At 44.0% G+C, this 17,357-nt stretch overlaps 1 protein-coding gene across 2 annotated transcripts; it reads right to left on the bottom strand.

Annotated features, from left to right (window-relative positions):
- Positions 1-13,463: 13,463 nt before the first annotated feature.
- Positions 13,464-14,315, bottom strand: LOC108115299 (60S ribosomal protein L21). Of its 2 annotated transcripts, none has more exons than XM_017226698.2 (2): positions 14,211-14,315; positions 13,464-14,090 (listed from the first exon to the last, which is right to left on the bottom strand). In XM_017226698.2, exon 2 carries the CDS (start codon positions 14,085-14,087, stop codon positions 13,608-13,610), a length of 480 nt encoding a protein of 159 aa, XP_017082187.1. In that variant the 5' UTR covers positions 14,088-14,090; positions 14,211-14,315; the 3' UTR covers positions 13,464-13,607. The 2 variants fall into 2 exon arrangements, with proteins under 2 accessions (XP_017082187.1, XP_017082194.1); XM_017226705.2 differs by having other exon boundaries at positions 14,151-14,221.
- Positions 14,316-17,357: the final 3,042 nt, after the last annotated feature.

Genomic DNA, 17,357 nt, shown 5'->3' with positions numbered 1-17,357 from the left:
CGAAGTACGTAAAGTAGTGACATTGCATGTAAAAGATATGTTATGTTTATTTAAACATGGCAGGAAAATTACTGCAAGATATGATGTTAGCGATTTATATACCAATGGAACTCTAGACTTAGGTCAATTTTTTCAAAGGCTTGAACTGCAAGCCGGTATATATAAAATCAGCCAACTTAAAGTGGCACCGTGGGAAAATATCTTTGAATATACTTCAATAGATAATTTCAAATTAATGGGCAATAAAATATTAAAAACATTAAGAGTAGCGCTACTCAACCCGGTGACCCAAATAAAAAGTCTAAAAGACAAAGAAGCTATTCTGTCTAAATTTCATGATGATCCAATTCCAGGAGGTCACACTGGCATATCAAAAACTTTGGCCAAAGTAAGAAGACACTACCAAAATCGGAAAATGTCAATGAATATGCAGTCACGTTAATATGTGATTTAACAAAATATCTAGTTGCCATACCAGTTGCAAATAAAAACGTAAATACCGTCGCTAAAGCAATTTTCGAATCATTTATTCTTAAGTACGGTCCAATGAAGACGTTCATTACGGACATGGGAACAGAATACAAAAATTCAATTATAAATGACTTGTGAAAATATTTGAATATTGAAAACATAACATCTACAGCACACCACCACCAGACAGTTGGAACAATAGAAAGAAGTCATAGAACTTTTAATGAGTATATACGATCTTACATAGCGGTTGATAAAACTGGGACGTATGGCTTCAATATTTTGTCTTTTGATTCAACACGACCCCCTCTATGGCACATAATTATTGTCCATATGAGCTACTTTTAGCATAGATAGCATAGAAACAATATATAATATAGATGACTATGCTAAGGAGAGTAAATATAGAATAGAGGTAGCTTATAAAAGAGCTAGAGTTATGTTAGAAGCAAATAAAAATAGAAATAAACTACTATATGATAAGAAAGTAAGAGATATAGATATATCAGTAGGTGATCAAGTTTTACTAAAAAACGAGACAGGTCATAAGTTAGATCCTAAATACACAGGTCCGTATAAAGTAACGGAAATAAGAGATGGAGATAACATAGTAATAACAAATAATAAGAGTAAGAAGCAAACAGTTCATAAAGATAGATTCGAATTCTTTATTTCATAAATTGTACTTAGTATGGCCATGCATAGTTACACACACAAATTTTTACTAACTAAATATTATTATTAAAATAACTTCACTTCGTTATTTTTCAAAAGGATGAAGATGTAGTATGCAATAATATTGAATACCCACTGTACCGAGTTCTTAAAGGGTACGCACTGTAACACTTTGTTGCAGTGTTTACATAATTCATGATCCCCGTCATAAACCCCAAGTGGCCGAAATATGAACCGATCGCTATGGCTTAGGCCACTCGCAGAAAGTGCTAGCGCCGGCATAATTGCATGAACGGACCGCATGTGCATACCCCTCGCGCTCCTCACATAAGAGGGCATATGTTTATATACATAAGTACATAGATAGCCGTCTCTCTGCCGCCGCCTGCGAGCAGCGCAGCAACGAGACTTAGGCTTAATTAGACTAAAAAGAATATTGTAAAAAGACAATCAATTCAAGCCTTGGAGCGGCACCACTGCTCCTCCCTTAAATAAAGAATAAACCAGGTACAACAAATTTGTTATATATTTCATGGCGATCCTGCCATTTAAACATTTCACCTCACAGACGCATCCACCAGCCGCCGCACAGGCGCATCCACAAGCCGCCTCACAGACGCATCCGCAAGCCGCCTCCCAGGCGCATCCACAAGCCGCCTCACGAAGACATCGCAGGGCTGCACATACGCGTCCCTGTCCCGAGAACGCCGCACGCAATGTCACCCACGCAGACACACGCACGGCTCCAAGCTGTCCTGGAGCACTGCTCCCTCCCGACGCATCAACAGCCCAACGCAACCTATTTCGTCAACCGGAAAGGAGAGTCCGTTTCACAGACCCGGAACCACCGGCACCCTCCTGCGGGGTCGCTAACGCCGAGTATGACGACGAGGAGGAACAGATACCCAGCAACCACGAGGAAAACTACCCAGAGCCGCAGAGGATTTAGGAGGACAGGAGCTTAGAATACGTACTACATCTAGACAGGCGACGTACCTGTGGTACGCCATTGTACGTTTCCCACTCTCCTCAGGTCCCCTTACAACGAAACACGGGAACACGGGATCACGGAGCTGCCGTTGCCTCGGGGCAACTCGCCCCCACCGGGGACATCAACCCCGGCCCCACCGACACAACCACAGACGAGCAGGCTGCCCGTTCGGGAGCGCCCACGCCCACGAACACCGGGGCACTACAGCAGCTCCTGCAACATTTGATGGAGTCCCCAAAGGGCCCCACCACCTCGGCCACCGCCTAGCGACGTGCAGCCATACGAGCCGCCGCCCGGACCATACTGGACACATTACCCGCCATGGGAACAATCCCACAGCCGGCCACCACCCCACACCAATAGACAACACGGCGGTCGTCGTGGGAGTGGCTGCAGCGTCCACACCCAAGCCCATGCGACGGGTAAGGCCTCTGCCCGCCACCGACACGTGGCGCTGGCGGTTCCACCACCCAGCTACGTGAAACGCAGCCACCGGACCAGCCGAAGGCCCACCAGGCATCCTGCTGAACGGGCCTCGGCGTCACCCAGCCCCATGGCCCGAGGATGAGGCCTCCACGTAGGAGGAGTCTCTCCCAGATGATGCACCAGACCCGGAGGCCCAGATGCGCGCCCCGGAGAGATGGACCACCGCCGATGGATGGATCCCAGTGGAGTTACATCACCGAAGCTGCAAGGAGACCGGGACCTCCGCTTAGAGAGAGAGAGAGAGCTAGAGAGAAGAGGACGACGACAGCTCGCACGAAGACAGCGAAAGGGCCGCTGCCGCGGTCGGCAGCAGAGATGGGCCTCGACCAGCTCCCGCCGGCCGCCGATCGGGGAGTCGGTTTTGTGAGTTGAACGAGAGAAGTCGTAATCCCGGAGAGGAGGAGCAGCTAGACGACCCCAGGAAAACACCTGGCAAGCGGACATGGAGTAGTAATACGGGTGAGCCGGCCAAGGGCCAATCCCAACAGTGGGATGCCAGTGGTGGAGGGGTAGGAAAACAACGTAGAGATAGGTTAGATTTTAGGTAAGACTTTGTAAATCAAATGCCAGGAACATTACAAGAACTATTCGGCTCCCAATTATTCTCCCAAAACCCAGTCACTAGAACACGGGTGTGGAAGCGGTCTCCGGCTGACGGTACCCCATTCCTCTATCTCTCTCTCTCATCCTTTTCCCTCCCACCTCGTAGTTTGGAGCACCGGCACCCGGCTGACGGGACCGGACAACCGATTCCTGGGTGACGGGATCGGCCGCCCACAAAAACCCCGACTCCCCCCTCGAAAAACCCACCTCACACACACATCTCGCATCCCTTTTCCTGCCTGTCTCAGTATTTACAAATATTTCTGTAGGGGACCCTGGGCTGACTGAAGTTTATATACCGGCCCGTGATTAGCATCCTTACAGTAGTTTTAAATTCTTATCATGTTTGGTTTTCCGAGTTTTGTAGGCTTTTAGTGGACGGTGGCCAGATGCGAATTAAAAGCATATAAAAGAAAATATTCAATAGTTTAATTTTTTTTTTTTTATATGTTGTTCGGTCAAACTCACAATATTTTTCGTCTTACATACTGTTTCTCTTTGCCGATACAAATGTAAACAAAGCTTATTAACATGTATTAACCAATCTCTGTAAATTACTCTGTTAGAACATTATGTTATTTTGCCGCTGCTAATAAAAGGCAGTTGCTGATGTTAGATCTTGGAAAACGGTTGTCTTTTTCTCGCCTGAGTTTATAGATTGTAATTAGTTTACCCTGATATCTTGTGCAGCACAAAAGACGCTTTGTGCATTATACATTTTGGCGCCCAACGTGGAGCAGTGTTAAAACAAATTATTAACAATTTATTAATTCATAAACAATTGTCGAAGTATCGCCCGCAACAATTATTCGCTCGACCGGCTCATCGCAACTCAACATTGTCATAACCGCATACAAAGGTGAACATTCAACCCTAGTGCATTCATCGAAAGTGAATAATAAATAAACAAATAAAGTTATTAACTATTCACGAAAATTCTAAGGGCAACGTGTCGTTCGTATAACGGAACTATTCGCGCTCTTCTTCGCACATCTCTTTGCTTGTGTGTGTGTGCCCGCCCGCTCTATAAGCTCGGCGTCGATCGCTCATTCTCCTTTGCTCCGTTATTCCGCCAGCAAAGTGTTGTTGTTTTGTTTACATCGCCAACTGCAGTCGCTGGTACCGTTTTTGAGTTCTAGTCGCTTTCGCTTTGAACTAACTTCACGGCATTGCCACATTCGTCGCTCCGCGTTGTTGTTGCCGCAACTTTACTCTCGTTCTCGCATTCGCATTCTTCGTCGCAGCAATGGAAACGACTATATTGGAGACTCTCAAACGGCAACGCTCGAATATTAAGCGCAACATTACGCGCATAAGAGGAATAATCGATGTCAAGGAAGAAGCAGAGCAGAAATCGCCGGCTGAACTTCAGTGCCGTTTGGGAATCTTAGAGTCATATTTTAAGCAAGCCCTTTCGGTACAATCAGAAATTGAGACCATGGACTCCACAGATAGTGGACGTGCAGACCTGGAGGACAGTTACATAACTACAAAGTTGGCAATTCAGCAACTTCTTGGAGAGGATCTGCACAACACAGTTTTCGACCACATCTCTGCACCAAGCTACAGCGCGCCGTCTCGACTGCCAAGATTGGCACTACCTAGCTTTGATGGAAATCATAAGGATTACAAGAACTTCATCTCGTCGTTTCTGCCACTGGTCAATCGTGAGCAAATATCTAATATAGACAAATTTAATCATCTCCGTAATTGTTTAAAGGGACCTGCACTGGAAGCTGTCGCAGCCTTCCCGGTCACTGGAGAAAATTATGCGAAGGCGCTGGAACGGCTGAAGGACCGGTATGACAAGCCTGCCCTAATCTTTGTCGAAACGATAGCCTCGATTTTTAAACTGCCGCCGGCTGCTGCGGCAAGTGCTCAACAGCTCCGCAGCCTAATCGACAACGCATCCGCGTTATATAGTGCCCTTTCATCGCTAGGCTCGGACGCTCAAATTTCTGAGGCGATGCTCATTTACGTGGTCATGGAGAAGTGCGATCAGCAGACCAAAACAAAATGGAACGAATCACTGGATTATCTCACTCTGCCATCCTGGAGCCAATGCACGCAGATACTTGAGCGCCACTGCCAGTTTCTTCTGTCTGACGAGCAATCCCATGGATCGGAGCGGCCAAGACCGACTCGCCCCCCCGCAAGATCTCACAATTCGTCGTTTTCGCTGACCAACGCACCATGTGTATACTGCCTCGCACCCTCACACAAATTGCTCGGATGTGACAAGTTTAAGAAACTTAATCCAACCGCGCGATTTGATGTCGTTAAAACACACCGTCTGTGTTTAAACTGTCTGTGTAGAGGTCACCAACTGTCGAGCTGCCCATCGAGAAATCGCTGTCGCACCTGCAACAAGGCACATCATACCCTGTTGCACAACAACCATTCGCTAGATTCATCTCGCTCGCACCAACCGTATCCAACCGCACCGCCATTGGAAGCTGCAACACACTCGCACTCGCATTCTGGCCAGAAGTCTCAGGTGTTGCTTGCCACTGCTATGGTTCTCGTCAAGGATGCGTTTGGAACCTACCGGCCTGGAAGAGCTCTTCTCGACTCCTGCTCTCAAGTGAACTTCGTGACGGAAGACTTCGCACAACGGCTTCGCTTACGGAGGGAAAGACATGCAGTCCAAATTCGAAGCATCGGCCATTCGCAAACAGATATTAAATATTGCACAACTGCATCTGTCAAATCTCGCATTTCATCTTTCGTACTCTCCGCAGATCTCTGTATTATTCCACAAATCTCATACCAGCCCGATCTGGCCATCGACGTTTCGACTTGGAAGCTGCCAGAAAATACGCCGCTCGCTGATGAAAGATTCTACCAATCACGCCACGTCGATCTGCTACTGGGAACCGAAGCCTTCTTCGACGCCTTAACTGTAGGGAAAATAAGGCTGGGACCTCAAGGCCCGCTGCTGCAGAAAACTCAGTTTGGCTGGGTCGTAACCGGCCGACTGCAGCAAACCGCGCCAATAGAAGTTTCCACTTGCATGGCTTTAAACGCAAGTTCAATTGATGTCAACCTCAAACGTCTGTGGGAACTGGAAGCAGTCGACTCGCCACCTCTGCAGAAGCCGGAGCATGCTATTTGCGAGGAACAGTACGAGAAGACCACTTGTCTCGACAGCACTGGTAGGATTGTCGTCAAACTGCCATTCAAGGCTGACCCAACTCGGTTGGGAGACTCATTTGATATCGCTCGCCGTCGGTTCCTAAGCATGGAACGCCGCCTATCGAAATCTCCAGCACTTCGTCAACAATACTGCGACTTCATGGAGGAGTATGAGAAATTGGGGCACATGTCCCCAGTTATTCATCCTAAACTGCACGAGCCGCACTACTACATCCCGCATCACTGCGTCCTCAAACCCAACAGTGAGTCTACCAAGCTTAGGGTGGTGTTTGACGCCTCTTGCCGGACGTCAAATCAATTATCACTCAACGACTTGCTATGCGTTGGCCCAACACTCCAGGAGGACTTGTACCTGCAGCTTCTAAAGTTCAGGCTTCATCGTTACGCCATCACTGCAGATGTGACCAAGATGTATAGGCAAGTAAATCTCGACATTATTGATCGCAAATACCAGTACATTCTTTGGTGAGCATTTCCAGAAGACACGCTGCGCACGTATCAATTGAATACGGTAACCTACGGCACTGCAGCCGCCCCATTTTTGGCAACACGTAGCCTCAACCACCTCGCTGATGTTCATCAAGCTGACTGTCCAATCGGCGCCGCTATTATAAAGTCGTCTTTCTATGTTGATGACCTACTCACGGGTGCAGACGACTTAGAGACGCTTCGCATTATCAAGGATCAAGTCACAGAAATTCTTCGTCGAGGGCATTTCCCACTCACCAAATGGCATTCCAACTACGTTGGATTCATGAAAGATCATGCATCCAAGAAGCTCAGTTCCTGTGGCGAGGGACTAGCCAGCGCTCTTGGGTGAACTGGAACCAGCACAAGGATACACTGTTCTTCAAGTTCATACCAAGGAACCACGCAACGCGTATCACCAAAAGAAGTATTTTGTCCACCGCATCCGCCTTGTTCGACCCGCTTGGTTTGCTCTCACCGCTTGTTGTTGTCGCAAAAATACTTCTGCAAGAACTTTGGCTCGCTGGCCTGCAATGGGACGAGAGCGTTCCAGAAAACATACACACGGCCTGGAGCAAATGCCTAGAATCATTCCAAACAGTCTCAATTTTATCGATTCCCCGCTATTGCCTCCAACACAAGATGCGATCACTTCAACTTCATGGATTTTGTGACGCATCAATCAGGGCTTACGGCTGCTGCGTGTATCTACGCTCGGAAACGTCGACGGGAGATGTCGCAGTGCAGCTATTGACTGGCAAATCGAGAGTGGCTCCTGTGAAGAAAAAATCCCTTCCAAAACTGGAATTGTGTGGAGCGCATTTGCTGGGCCAACTGTATGCGAAATTGAAGCCTCTATTAGCGGACAGAAAATTCTCGGTCTATTTCTGGACGGACTCGCAGATTGGGCTTCACTGGCTAAAACAGCACTCAGTCACACTGTCAGCATTCGTTGGAAACCGAATCTCCGAAATTCAAGAATGGACCGCAGATGGCCAGTGGAAATTTGTACCAGGTGAGAGCAATCCGGCGGACATAGTTTCGCGCGGAGCTGCTACAACTGAGCTGGCAGCATCGCTGTGGTTCACAGGTCCACAGTTCTTGACCCAACCATCGTCCCAGTGGCCAACCACTCCGCAAATCATCGATATCGATCCAACTATTGTCAAAGCAGAGCAACGAAGGAGCACATTCACCACGGCTGTGATCAGCAATAATGTTCTCCAACAGCTGACTCACATCAGCTCATACACTCGCTGCATTCGAACCATCGCATACGTCTTTCGCTTCGCCAACTTATCAAGAGGAGTCAAAATTGTCAATCCATCGCTTACATCGGAAGAACTTCGCCGCGCATTGTTCAGCATCGTCTACAATATTCAGCAACAGTCGTTCCTTGAAGATTTTCACTCGCTGCAGAAAGCTAAGCCGCTTACAAGTCACCTAAAGTATTTAACGCCTTTTCTCGACAGCTCATCAGGACATGCTCTTATAAGGGTTGGAGGACGATTACAGAACGCCGACATCCCTGAATCTGAAAGGCATCCGCTGCTACTGCCTAGCAAATCGCACTTTGCGTGGATTTATGTACGACACTTGCATCTGAGGAATTGTCACGCAGGCCCGAAAGCTCTAGTCGCGCTAATCCGTCTGGAATACTGGATCATCAACGCCAGGGACCTGGCTCGTCGAGTGGTGCGTTCCTGTATCGCCTGCGTTCGGTTCAGACCCAAACTGGAGAACCAACTCATGGGATCGCTACCACTAGAACGAGTGCTACCGCAACAGCCGTTCCAAAGGTGTGGCGTCGACTTCTGCGGACCGTTTAACACATATCTTCGCATTAGAGGAAAGGGTCCAACAAGGTCCTACCTCGCCGTCTTCATTTGTTTGGCATCCAAGGCCGTCCATATAGAAGTCGTCTCGGATTTGTCAACCAAGGCATTTCTTGCAGCACTTAAACGGATGATCGCCAGACGGTCAATTCCAACCGACATCTTCTGCGACAACGGAACCAATTTCGTCGGAGCTGCCAACCATCTTCAAGAACTACGAGCGTTCCTTCAAGACAAAGCCACGCAAGAAGTCATTTCGTCTTATTTGTCAACTGATTTCATAACTTTCCATTTCATCCCTTCTAGAGCTGCTCACTTTGGAGGCCTTTGGGAGGCGGCGGTAAAAAGCGCCAAGAGTCTACTCTACAGAACACTGATGAATTCAAGATTCACCTTCGAGGAGCTCTGCACCATAACCACTGAAGTCGAAGCGATTCTCAACTCGCGCCCATTGTCTCCGCTGTCTCCAGATCCCAACGACTTTGGGGCACTTACTCCGGGCCACTTCCTGGTGGGGAAATCTCTTCGTGCCCTTCCAGAACGGACTGTGTCATCAACACATGCGTCCAGCCTGGAACGATTCGACGCCGTGACCGCGAGCAAACAACAGTTTTGGCGAAGGTGGTCGCTTGAGTACCTACAGGAACTACGCTCGCGCACCAAATGGACAACACCATCGGCCAACATCAGGGCTAACACCATGGTCATCATCCACGACGACAATCTGCCTCCTCAGCGATGGAAGATCGGGCGCGTCGAGAGCGTTGTTCCCGGAAAGGATGGGCTAGTTCGAGTGGCCCACATTCGAACCAGCACTGGGGTGTGCTGCCGACCAGTGCATAAGCTGGCAGTATTACCCACGGACTCTCAATCTTGTTGAAAGATGATACTTTCAAGGCGGCCGGGATGTTCGGTCAAACTCACAATATTTTTCGTCTTACATACTGTTTCTCTTTGCCGATACAAATGTAAACAAAGCTTATTAACATGTATTAACCAATCTCTGTAAATTACTCTGTTAGAACATTATGTTATTTTGCCGCTGCTAATAAAAGGCAGTTGCTGATGTTAGATCTTGGAAAACGGTTGTCTTTTTCTCGCCTGAGTTTTTAGATTGTAATTAGTTTATGCACCCCCCAACCTGATATCTTGTGCAGCACAAAAGACGCTTTGTGCATTATACATATGTCTCTAAAAGGAATAACTTTTTGTTAGAAATATGACTCGGAAATGAACTGCTTTTTGCTAAATATACGAATCAAAAACGAGAAATTATGAAAAAAAATTAGACTCGCTGGAAAAAACTTAGAAAAGATATAAGACCACACCCATAAACACAGGCTCAGACTAGTCAGTCCCAAATTTTCCACGACCAGTCTGAAAAACAAAAGTCTCATTACAGACCAGAGCTATAAACACAGAATCAATTCATGCGAAATAATACATCCCAAATTTTCCACGAAAAAATTTTCCTTTTACGGGCATTCGAAAAGAGAATATTGTATTCTAGGGAAAATAAGCTTAAATAAGGAAAGTCTTATCAGAGAGTCTTAAAGTACCTAAAGCTCCTAACCGGGTTTTATTATAAAAGAAACTCTTAGAATAATTAAGTTCAGTTTGAGGGTTCAGAAAGATAAGCCAGTGAACTTCAACTGAGTAAGAACCCGTTTAATATTGTGAAATTGGAATCTTTAATTATATTTATGACCAATATTATAATAAAAATCTAGTTTTATTACCTGTAAATATGGCGACTATATATAATACCTTTCAGAGTGGAGATTCTAGTCTCCTAGTCTAGTACTCCTAAAACTTTTTAAAAGTAACTTGGAACCGAAAACATATGCATATGCATAGTTAAAGTTCAATGTCAAGTACATACGGTGTATGTACATACAGTTAGTCAATTAAGTATTCGTTGCGAGGTACTACCTGACTAAATGCATGTTTCTCTTAATGAAAGAGTACAAAATCTTTTCTTAAAGTTTTTGCTTTGAATTAAACACCATTTTAACATTCAAAATATAATATAACTAAAATTAGGAAAACAGGAAAACTGACGTCAAAAATATATTCGTTTATTTTATTTGGAACTCTATATTATATTTTTTGGTATTAGTATTATTAGTATTTTGTGTGCAATCCCTTGTTTTCCTTATCGATTTTTATCGACTTTTTTTTTTGCATCTTTATTATTTGCCTTAGTTTTAACTTACACTAATATTATATCCATGTTCCTTAATTCCAGTTCTTCCTTCTCATCTTTAGAAAGTAACTCACGCTTTCCAGTTAGCTACGGATCAGTAGCTCCGGACGTCCATACCGGACTTCACTGCTGCTCGGACCTCGCCTTACACGGCTTTCACTGCCTCTAGTTATTCTCCAATTCTGTGCACTGCTAAGGTGCCATTCTCTCCGTGAACGCGCATAGGAATATTGTAAACTCCTCTGGATGACCCAAGAACTCGGGAAGATCAGGAAATCCACGTGGTGTCCATCCAGGTATGCTCATCGTCGCCATTCCATATGATTGGGGCGATGGTGTAGATACCTCAAAATTGTGTGAAGGCACCGTGGCGAATGAACATAAACTATTGTATATGTGCGTGTGACAGGTTGCGCGTTTGCACAATGGACGCCGAGTGTCGGTGGCAAATTTCCACTTAATTGTGCCAGCAAATGCTCATCCAAAGATTTCGTCACTACTTGCAGATTACAGGCAGGTTCTTACTCGAAGAGCGCTGCTCTCAAACATGGCCTCATTTCACTGTATCGTTTTTGAAGCGTTTGTGTGCCTAACGGTTTTCTCTTTAGCAAGCAACACGTTTTTATTTGGGTTCTACTTGTATTGGATTCGTCAAAAATTGCTTTCTTTTTTATAGTGGGAAAGAACCATTAGTTGACCGCTAATTAATATATTTAATTACTTATGGATTGATATCGTGAAAAAACTTCTCACAGTAGCTAAGCAAATATGATGAGTCAGCCGCCTGTTCGCAAGTTAACAGTCCAATGCTGGGCCAGCAAAGATTCCGTTGCATTGTCGCAGTCTTATTGTCTGGTTAATTTAGCTAACTTATGTTATTGTTAAATACAATTTCCTTAAAGCTTCAGTTGTCTCTGTTACAAATATGTAGGGCCTGACTTCTTGCAAAGAAAAACCAGTAACGTGTTAGTCAAGTCCCGCGACTATAAGATACCCGTAACTGTCTTATCTAAATTCAAAATTACCAGCAGAAATATATATACATAAGTATGTTTAACAACTGATGGTTACGTCCCTGCACATGTGAAACCTTATAACCTACATAATAAAGTTCAGATTTAAAACATTTTTGGTCCATTGTTAGATATTGGCTAAAATTGTTATACAAGGTCAAAAAAAAAAAAAAATTTAATATTATTAACGCCACAGTTTTCCGCATATAGCGCGATAAGGTGGATAGAATAGCTATGCTTGATTCTAACTTTCTTTTAGCTTTTATACGCAGTTTTAAATTCTTAGCATGTTTAGTTTTCCGAGCTTTGTAGGCTTTTGAGTGGACGGTGGCCAGATGCGAATTAAAAGCATATAAAAACTTATTAAATATTAAAATTATTTTTGATTATATATGCCTCGAAAAAGAATAACTTTTTGTTAGAAATATGAATCGAAAATGAGTTGATTTTTGCTAGATATACGACTCAAAAACTAGGGAATTATGAAAAAATATTAGACTCGCTGGAAAAAACTTCGAAAAGATATAAGACTACACCCATAAACACAGGCTCAGACTAGTCAGTCCCAAATTTTCCACGACCAGTCTGAAAAACAAAAGTCTCATTACAGACCAGACGCATAAACACAGACTCAATTTAGGCGAAATAATCCATTTCAAATTTTCCACGAAAAAATTTTCTTATTACGGGCATTTGAAAAGAGAATATTGTATACCAGGGAAAATAAACTTAAATTAGGAAAGTTTTATTAGAAAGTCTTAGAGTACCTAAAGCTCCTAACCGAGATTTAATTATGTGTATAAGAAACTCTTAGAATAATTAAGTTCAGTTTGAGGGTTCAGAAAGATAAGCCAGTGAACTTCAACTAAGTAAGAACCCGTTTAATATTGTGAAACGGGAAAAATAAAATAATATTTTTTCTAACACATTAAACCGAAATCTTTAATTATATATATGACCAATATTTAAATAAAAATCTAGTTTTATTACCTGTAAATATGGCGATAATGGCTTTAATAAATACCTGTTAGAGTGGAGATTCTAGTCCATACTCCTAAAACTTTTTAAAAGTAACTTGGAACCGATAACATATCCAAAGTTCGCAAGCATACAGTCTGCACATAATTTATTCGTACACCAATGAGTTGCACGTTTATTGCCTAATATCTCGAGAAATACGTAACGGAAATTAAAATGCAATATCTCAAATGAAAGGTACACATTTCGAGAATATATGTTAAACATTAAATTAACAAGTTTTAACTTTAATACTACATAATTTCCTTAATAACACAAAGTCATTTTTTACGCACAAAAATTATTGTTTAATATATATTCTCTCTGTTCAAAATATATTCTCGAAATGTGTATCTTTCATTTTAACCGTTACGTATTTCTCGAGATATTAGGCAATAAACTTGCAACTCATGGGTGTACGAATAAATTATGTGCAGACTGTAAGTAATAAAAATAGCCACTTTTTTTCAGGCACCCTCGTGTTGAATACTTTTTTAGTTAACTGTATATCCCATGCTAGTGCATAACTAAAACATCAAAACTGCACTTAAAAAGGCTTTAATTACTCCCGAAATCCAGACATAAGACAATAAGGTCGCAATGAATTCTTTACAGCAATCATTAAAGGAAAATATTTCATTTACAGCTGATCCACCATCAAGACATTTTCAAAGCAACAAGCTCCATTAGGCAATGAATTCGTATGGAATTGGAGCCAGAGCAATCGGTTCCTCTATTTTCTTAACGAAATGAGCCTTTTTCGGCTGTTCCGGCTGACGCTTTAGGCAGACCCATTCAGCCTTGCCCTTGGCCACCTTTAATAGCCGCTCGTTCTCCTTTACGCGACGCAGAAAATCCTCTCGACACTTGGAATGGTGGATGTGCTCTATGCGCACATTGACACGCTTTGCAAGTATCTTTCCACGCACACGTTTGTTTACAATGACACCAACTGCATGCTGTGTCACATTGAAAATGCGACCGGTCTTGCCGTGATAAGCCTTATAGGGCAAACCCTTCTGAACAGCACCATGGCCCTTGATGTCTACGATGTCGCCAATCTTAAAGACACGCATATATGTGGATAACGGGATGACACCATGCTTCCGAAAAGGACGGGAGAACATATCCCTGGTGCCGCGTCGATAGCCCTTCGAATTGGTCATTTTCTGCAAAATTTAACAGTTTTAGAAAATTTCTGTGTAATGGCATACACCAGATTGTATTACAAACTCTGTATACTAATGCATTATTATTTACATATAAACCGACAAAATAATATCACTAACCTAAATTGATAACCACGCGGTTGCAAAGTAGAGAAAAGAAAGAAAGAAGGCTTGCTTCCTAGAGTTGCCACTCTGCAGACTAGTTTTTGATATTCATGTAGGGCTGCAAATCACAGTTTTCGATATATATGGCTACACATATTAGAAATTCCAAAGCTATATGTCAACTATGCACTGATCAAAAATAGGTTATTTGTAATATTATTTAACTAATCTGAATGGATGCCTCATATACGAATGGGATCTTTTTTTTGCGAAATAGTTGAAAATATTGTATAAAAATAATTTAAGGGTCGTTAATACAATTATAAGATGTTCGTGCCGTAAGATGCGATCAGTAAACATAAGTTATTATGCGATTTTTCTATATAATGAGTATAGTATAAATATTTTGATTTACAGTATGCACTAATATTCAATACCCACTATACCGAGTTCTTTAAGGGTATGTGGTCCGGGTTCATGGTCCCGGTCATAAACCCCAAGTGGCCGATATATGAACCGATCACTATGGCTTAGGCCACACGCAGAAAGTGCTAGCGTCGGCATAATTGCATGAACGGACCGCATGTGCATACCCGTCGCGCTCCTCACATAAGAGGGAATATGTTTATATACATAAGTTCATAGATAGCCGTCTCTCTGCCGACGCCTGCGAGCAGCGTAGGAACGAGACTGAGCCTTAATTGGACTAAAAAGAATATTGTAAAAAGATAATCAATTGAAGCCTTGGATCGGCACCACTGCTGCTCCCTTAAATAAAGAATAAACAAAGTACAACAAATTTGTTATATATTTCATGGCAGTCGCCAGTCGCAGTTTCCATAATCAAAACAAAACGAAAGGGTGCCGCTAGAAATCTAATAGGAAACGAAACAATGGTTTCCGAGGAGATTTCTAGTCAAAAAGGCAACGTCAAGGCCGAAACTGTAGAAGTATTGTCAGCAAAACTGATGAACCTACAGCAACGCAAAAAAACTGCAAACCAATACACACAAGAGGTTGAGCAGATGGCTCCTTAAAAGGAGCATACAAGTTAACTGAGTAGCTAACCGGACGGAGGCGATGACCGAATGTCCGAGGCCCAGCTGCGGTCAAAAGCGCTGACGCGGCTTTTGGCCGGATGCTCGTGCATAGCCGGCAAACACAGCATATTTGCGTGGCCGCTATGAGTTTCATTTTTGTCAACTTTAATTTTAGTTCGCTTCATGCTCTGTACGAATAAAGAACACAAGTTCTATAGTATTGAAAAACTCCGGCAACCGCCGTTAAATATCTCTTATTATTTTGCACTGACTGAGTCTCTAGGCCAGCAGGCGAAGGGGGCAGTTACCTCCCAACATAAGTCAACCTAATCAGCAATTGTGAAGGCACAGCCATCCGGCTCTGACTGCAGCAAGGGATCCCCGATCTCCACATACGAGTACCAAGTCAAGGCCCCCTCCTCCCCCGCACTACCGAGCGGGCTTCAGCAGGTGCGACCAGCGGTACACAAATTCCTCCCGCGTTTACGGGAGGTAATTACAAGCAGCAGCTTCCAGCGGCCTACCCTCACGTGTGAGTGCGAACGCATTCCCCCGCACCCAAGGGGGGCAACCACTAGCTGCTGGCTGCCAATTGACTATAACGGGCGCTCCCAAAAGCGACCGCTTCCCCCGCGCCCACAAGCGGGCATCTCTAAGAAGACCACCCTAGACAGTGCGGCCACCGAGGACCACCTCAGGCCGCGCCCATCAACCAGATTAATTAATCTCTAAGAAGACCACCCTAAATAGTGTGGCCCCTGAGGACCACCTCAGGCCGCGCCCATCAACCAGATTAATTCATCTCCAAGAAGACCACCCTAGACAGTGCGACCATCGAGGACCACCTCAGGCCGCGCACACAACCATATTAATTGGCGCTCAACGATAAAAACCCAACGGTTTCGCTTAGATAATTTTACATTCTTGGAGGAAAAATTTTATCTTTGAGGAAGAAACCACAGTACATAAAATGTAAGTGCACCCCATTCAAATATTTTCTAACCAGTCTGCAGAGTAGAACTGATTAATAAAAAATAATACGAGAGTAAAGCGACTCCGAGCCCGATAAAATTCGGGATTTGATTAACAAAAATAAAATATGTAAAATATTACGTTAAATTCATTAATTTTTCTTATTTGGAATATTTTGACTATGAGTCGAGGCTGTGTGTCAGTCTTATTTACCCTATATCTCTTATAATTTTCAATATTATAATTTTTATACATTTAACACTACACTAATTTTTATGCAAGGGCACAGGTATCTACTACCCTTAAAATTAACTAGGTGAATTATACGAGCTCTCATTTTGGCGGCTTTGTGTCCCCGTTTTCTAATCCTTTTATGTGCGTATATGAGCTCGCCATTTTCTAAGTATAGAAGCGTTAAGCAATACGCTAGCGATTCAGGGTCAGATAGTGAAGAACTCCTTCGAGCTTCCACTCCAAAAAACACGCGCGGAAACTCCCCAGCGGGCAAAACGGTAGACCTCATGGATCCTGAACAGCTTAGATTAGTAGTGCAGGCGGCTATTGACAACGGCCTGGCCGGACAGGTCGCCGCGAATTTACAAAGAGAACAAGAGTTGAGACAAGTAATCGATACATTAACCAGCCAAGTGGCGGAATTGCGCGCTGCGACGCCCCGGAGTTCGGCCCCAGCGTCAGAAATTAAGGTTTATGCAGCCATAGAAATTAATGACACAGTTCAATGCAGCGAGCCCCTGGACGCTGTCAAGTGCCCACCCGAGTTTGCGGGGGCACAGGAGGCATATGTGTCGTGGAGGCAAGCCGCCACCGCAGCCTACCACATATTTAGACGACACAATGGTAGTTCACGCCATTATCAGGCAGTGATTATCATAAGAAGTAAAATAAGAGGCCCTGCTGACGCAGTGTTGTCATCCTTTGGCACAATTTTAAATTTTGACGCGATCATAGACCGTCTGGATTTCACTTACAGTGACAAACGGCAGATCCACGTAATTGAACAGGAGATGGGCACCCTCAGACAGGCAAGCCTTACACTCCTGCAATATTACGATGAGGTTGAGAAAAAACTCACCTTACTCACAAATAAAGCCACGATGTCGTACGAGACATCGGCGGCAAGAATTCTGTG

The sequence above is a fragment of the Drosophila eugracilis genome, unplaced genomic scaffold (genome assembly GCF_018153835.1).
Source record: "Drosophila eugracilis isolate 14026-0451.02 unplaced genomic scaffold, ASM1815383v1 contig_1497, whole genome shotgun sequence".
Lineage (NCBI taxonomy): Eukaryota > Metazoa > Arthropoda > Insecta > Diptera > Drosophilidae > Drosophila > Drosophila eugracilis.
The sequence above is the reverse complement of the archived record's forward strand: the minus strand, read 5'-3'. Positions and strand labels throughout refer to the sequence as shown.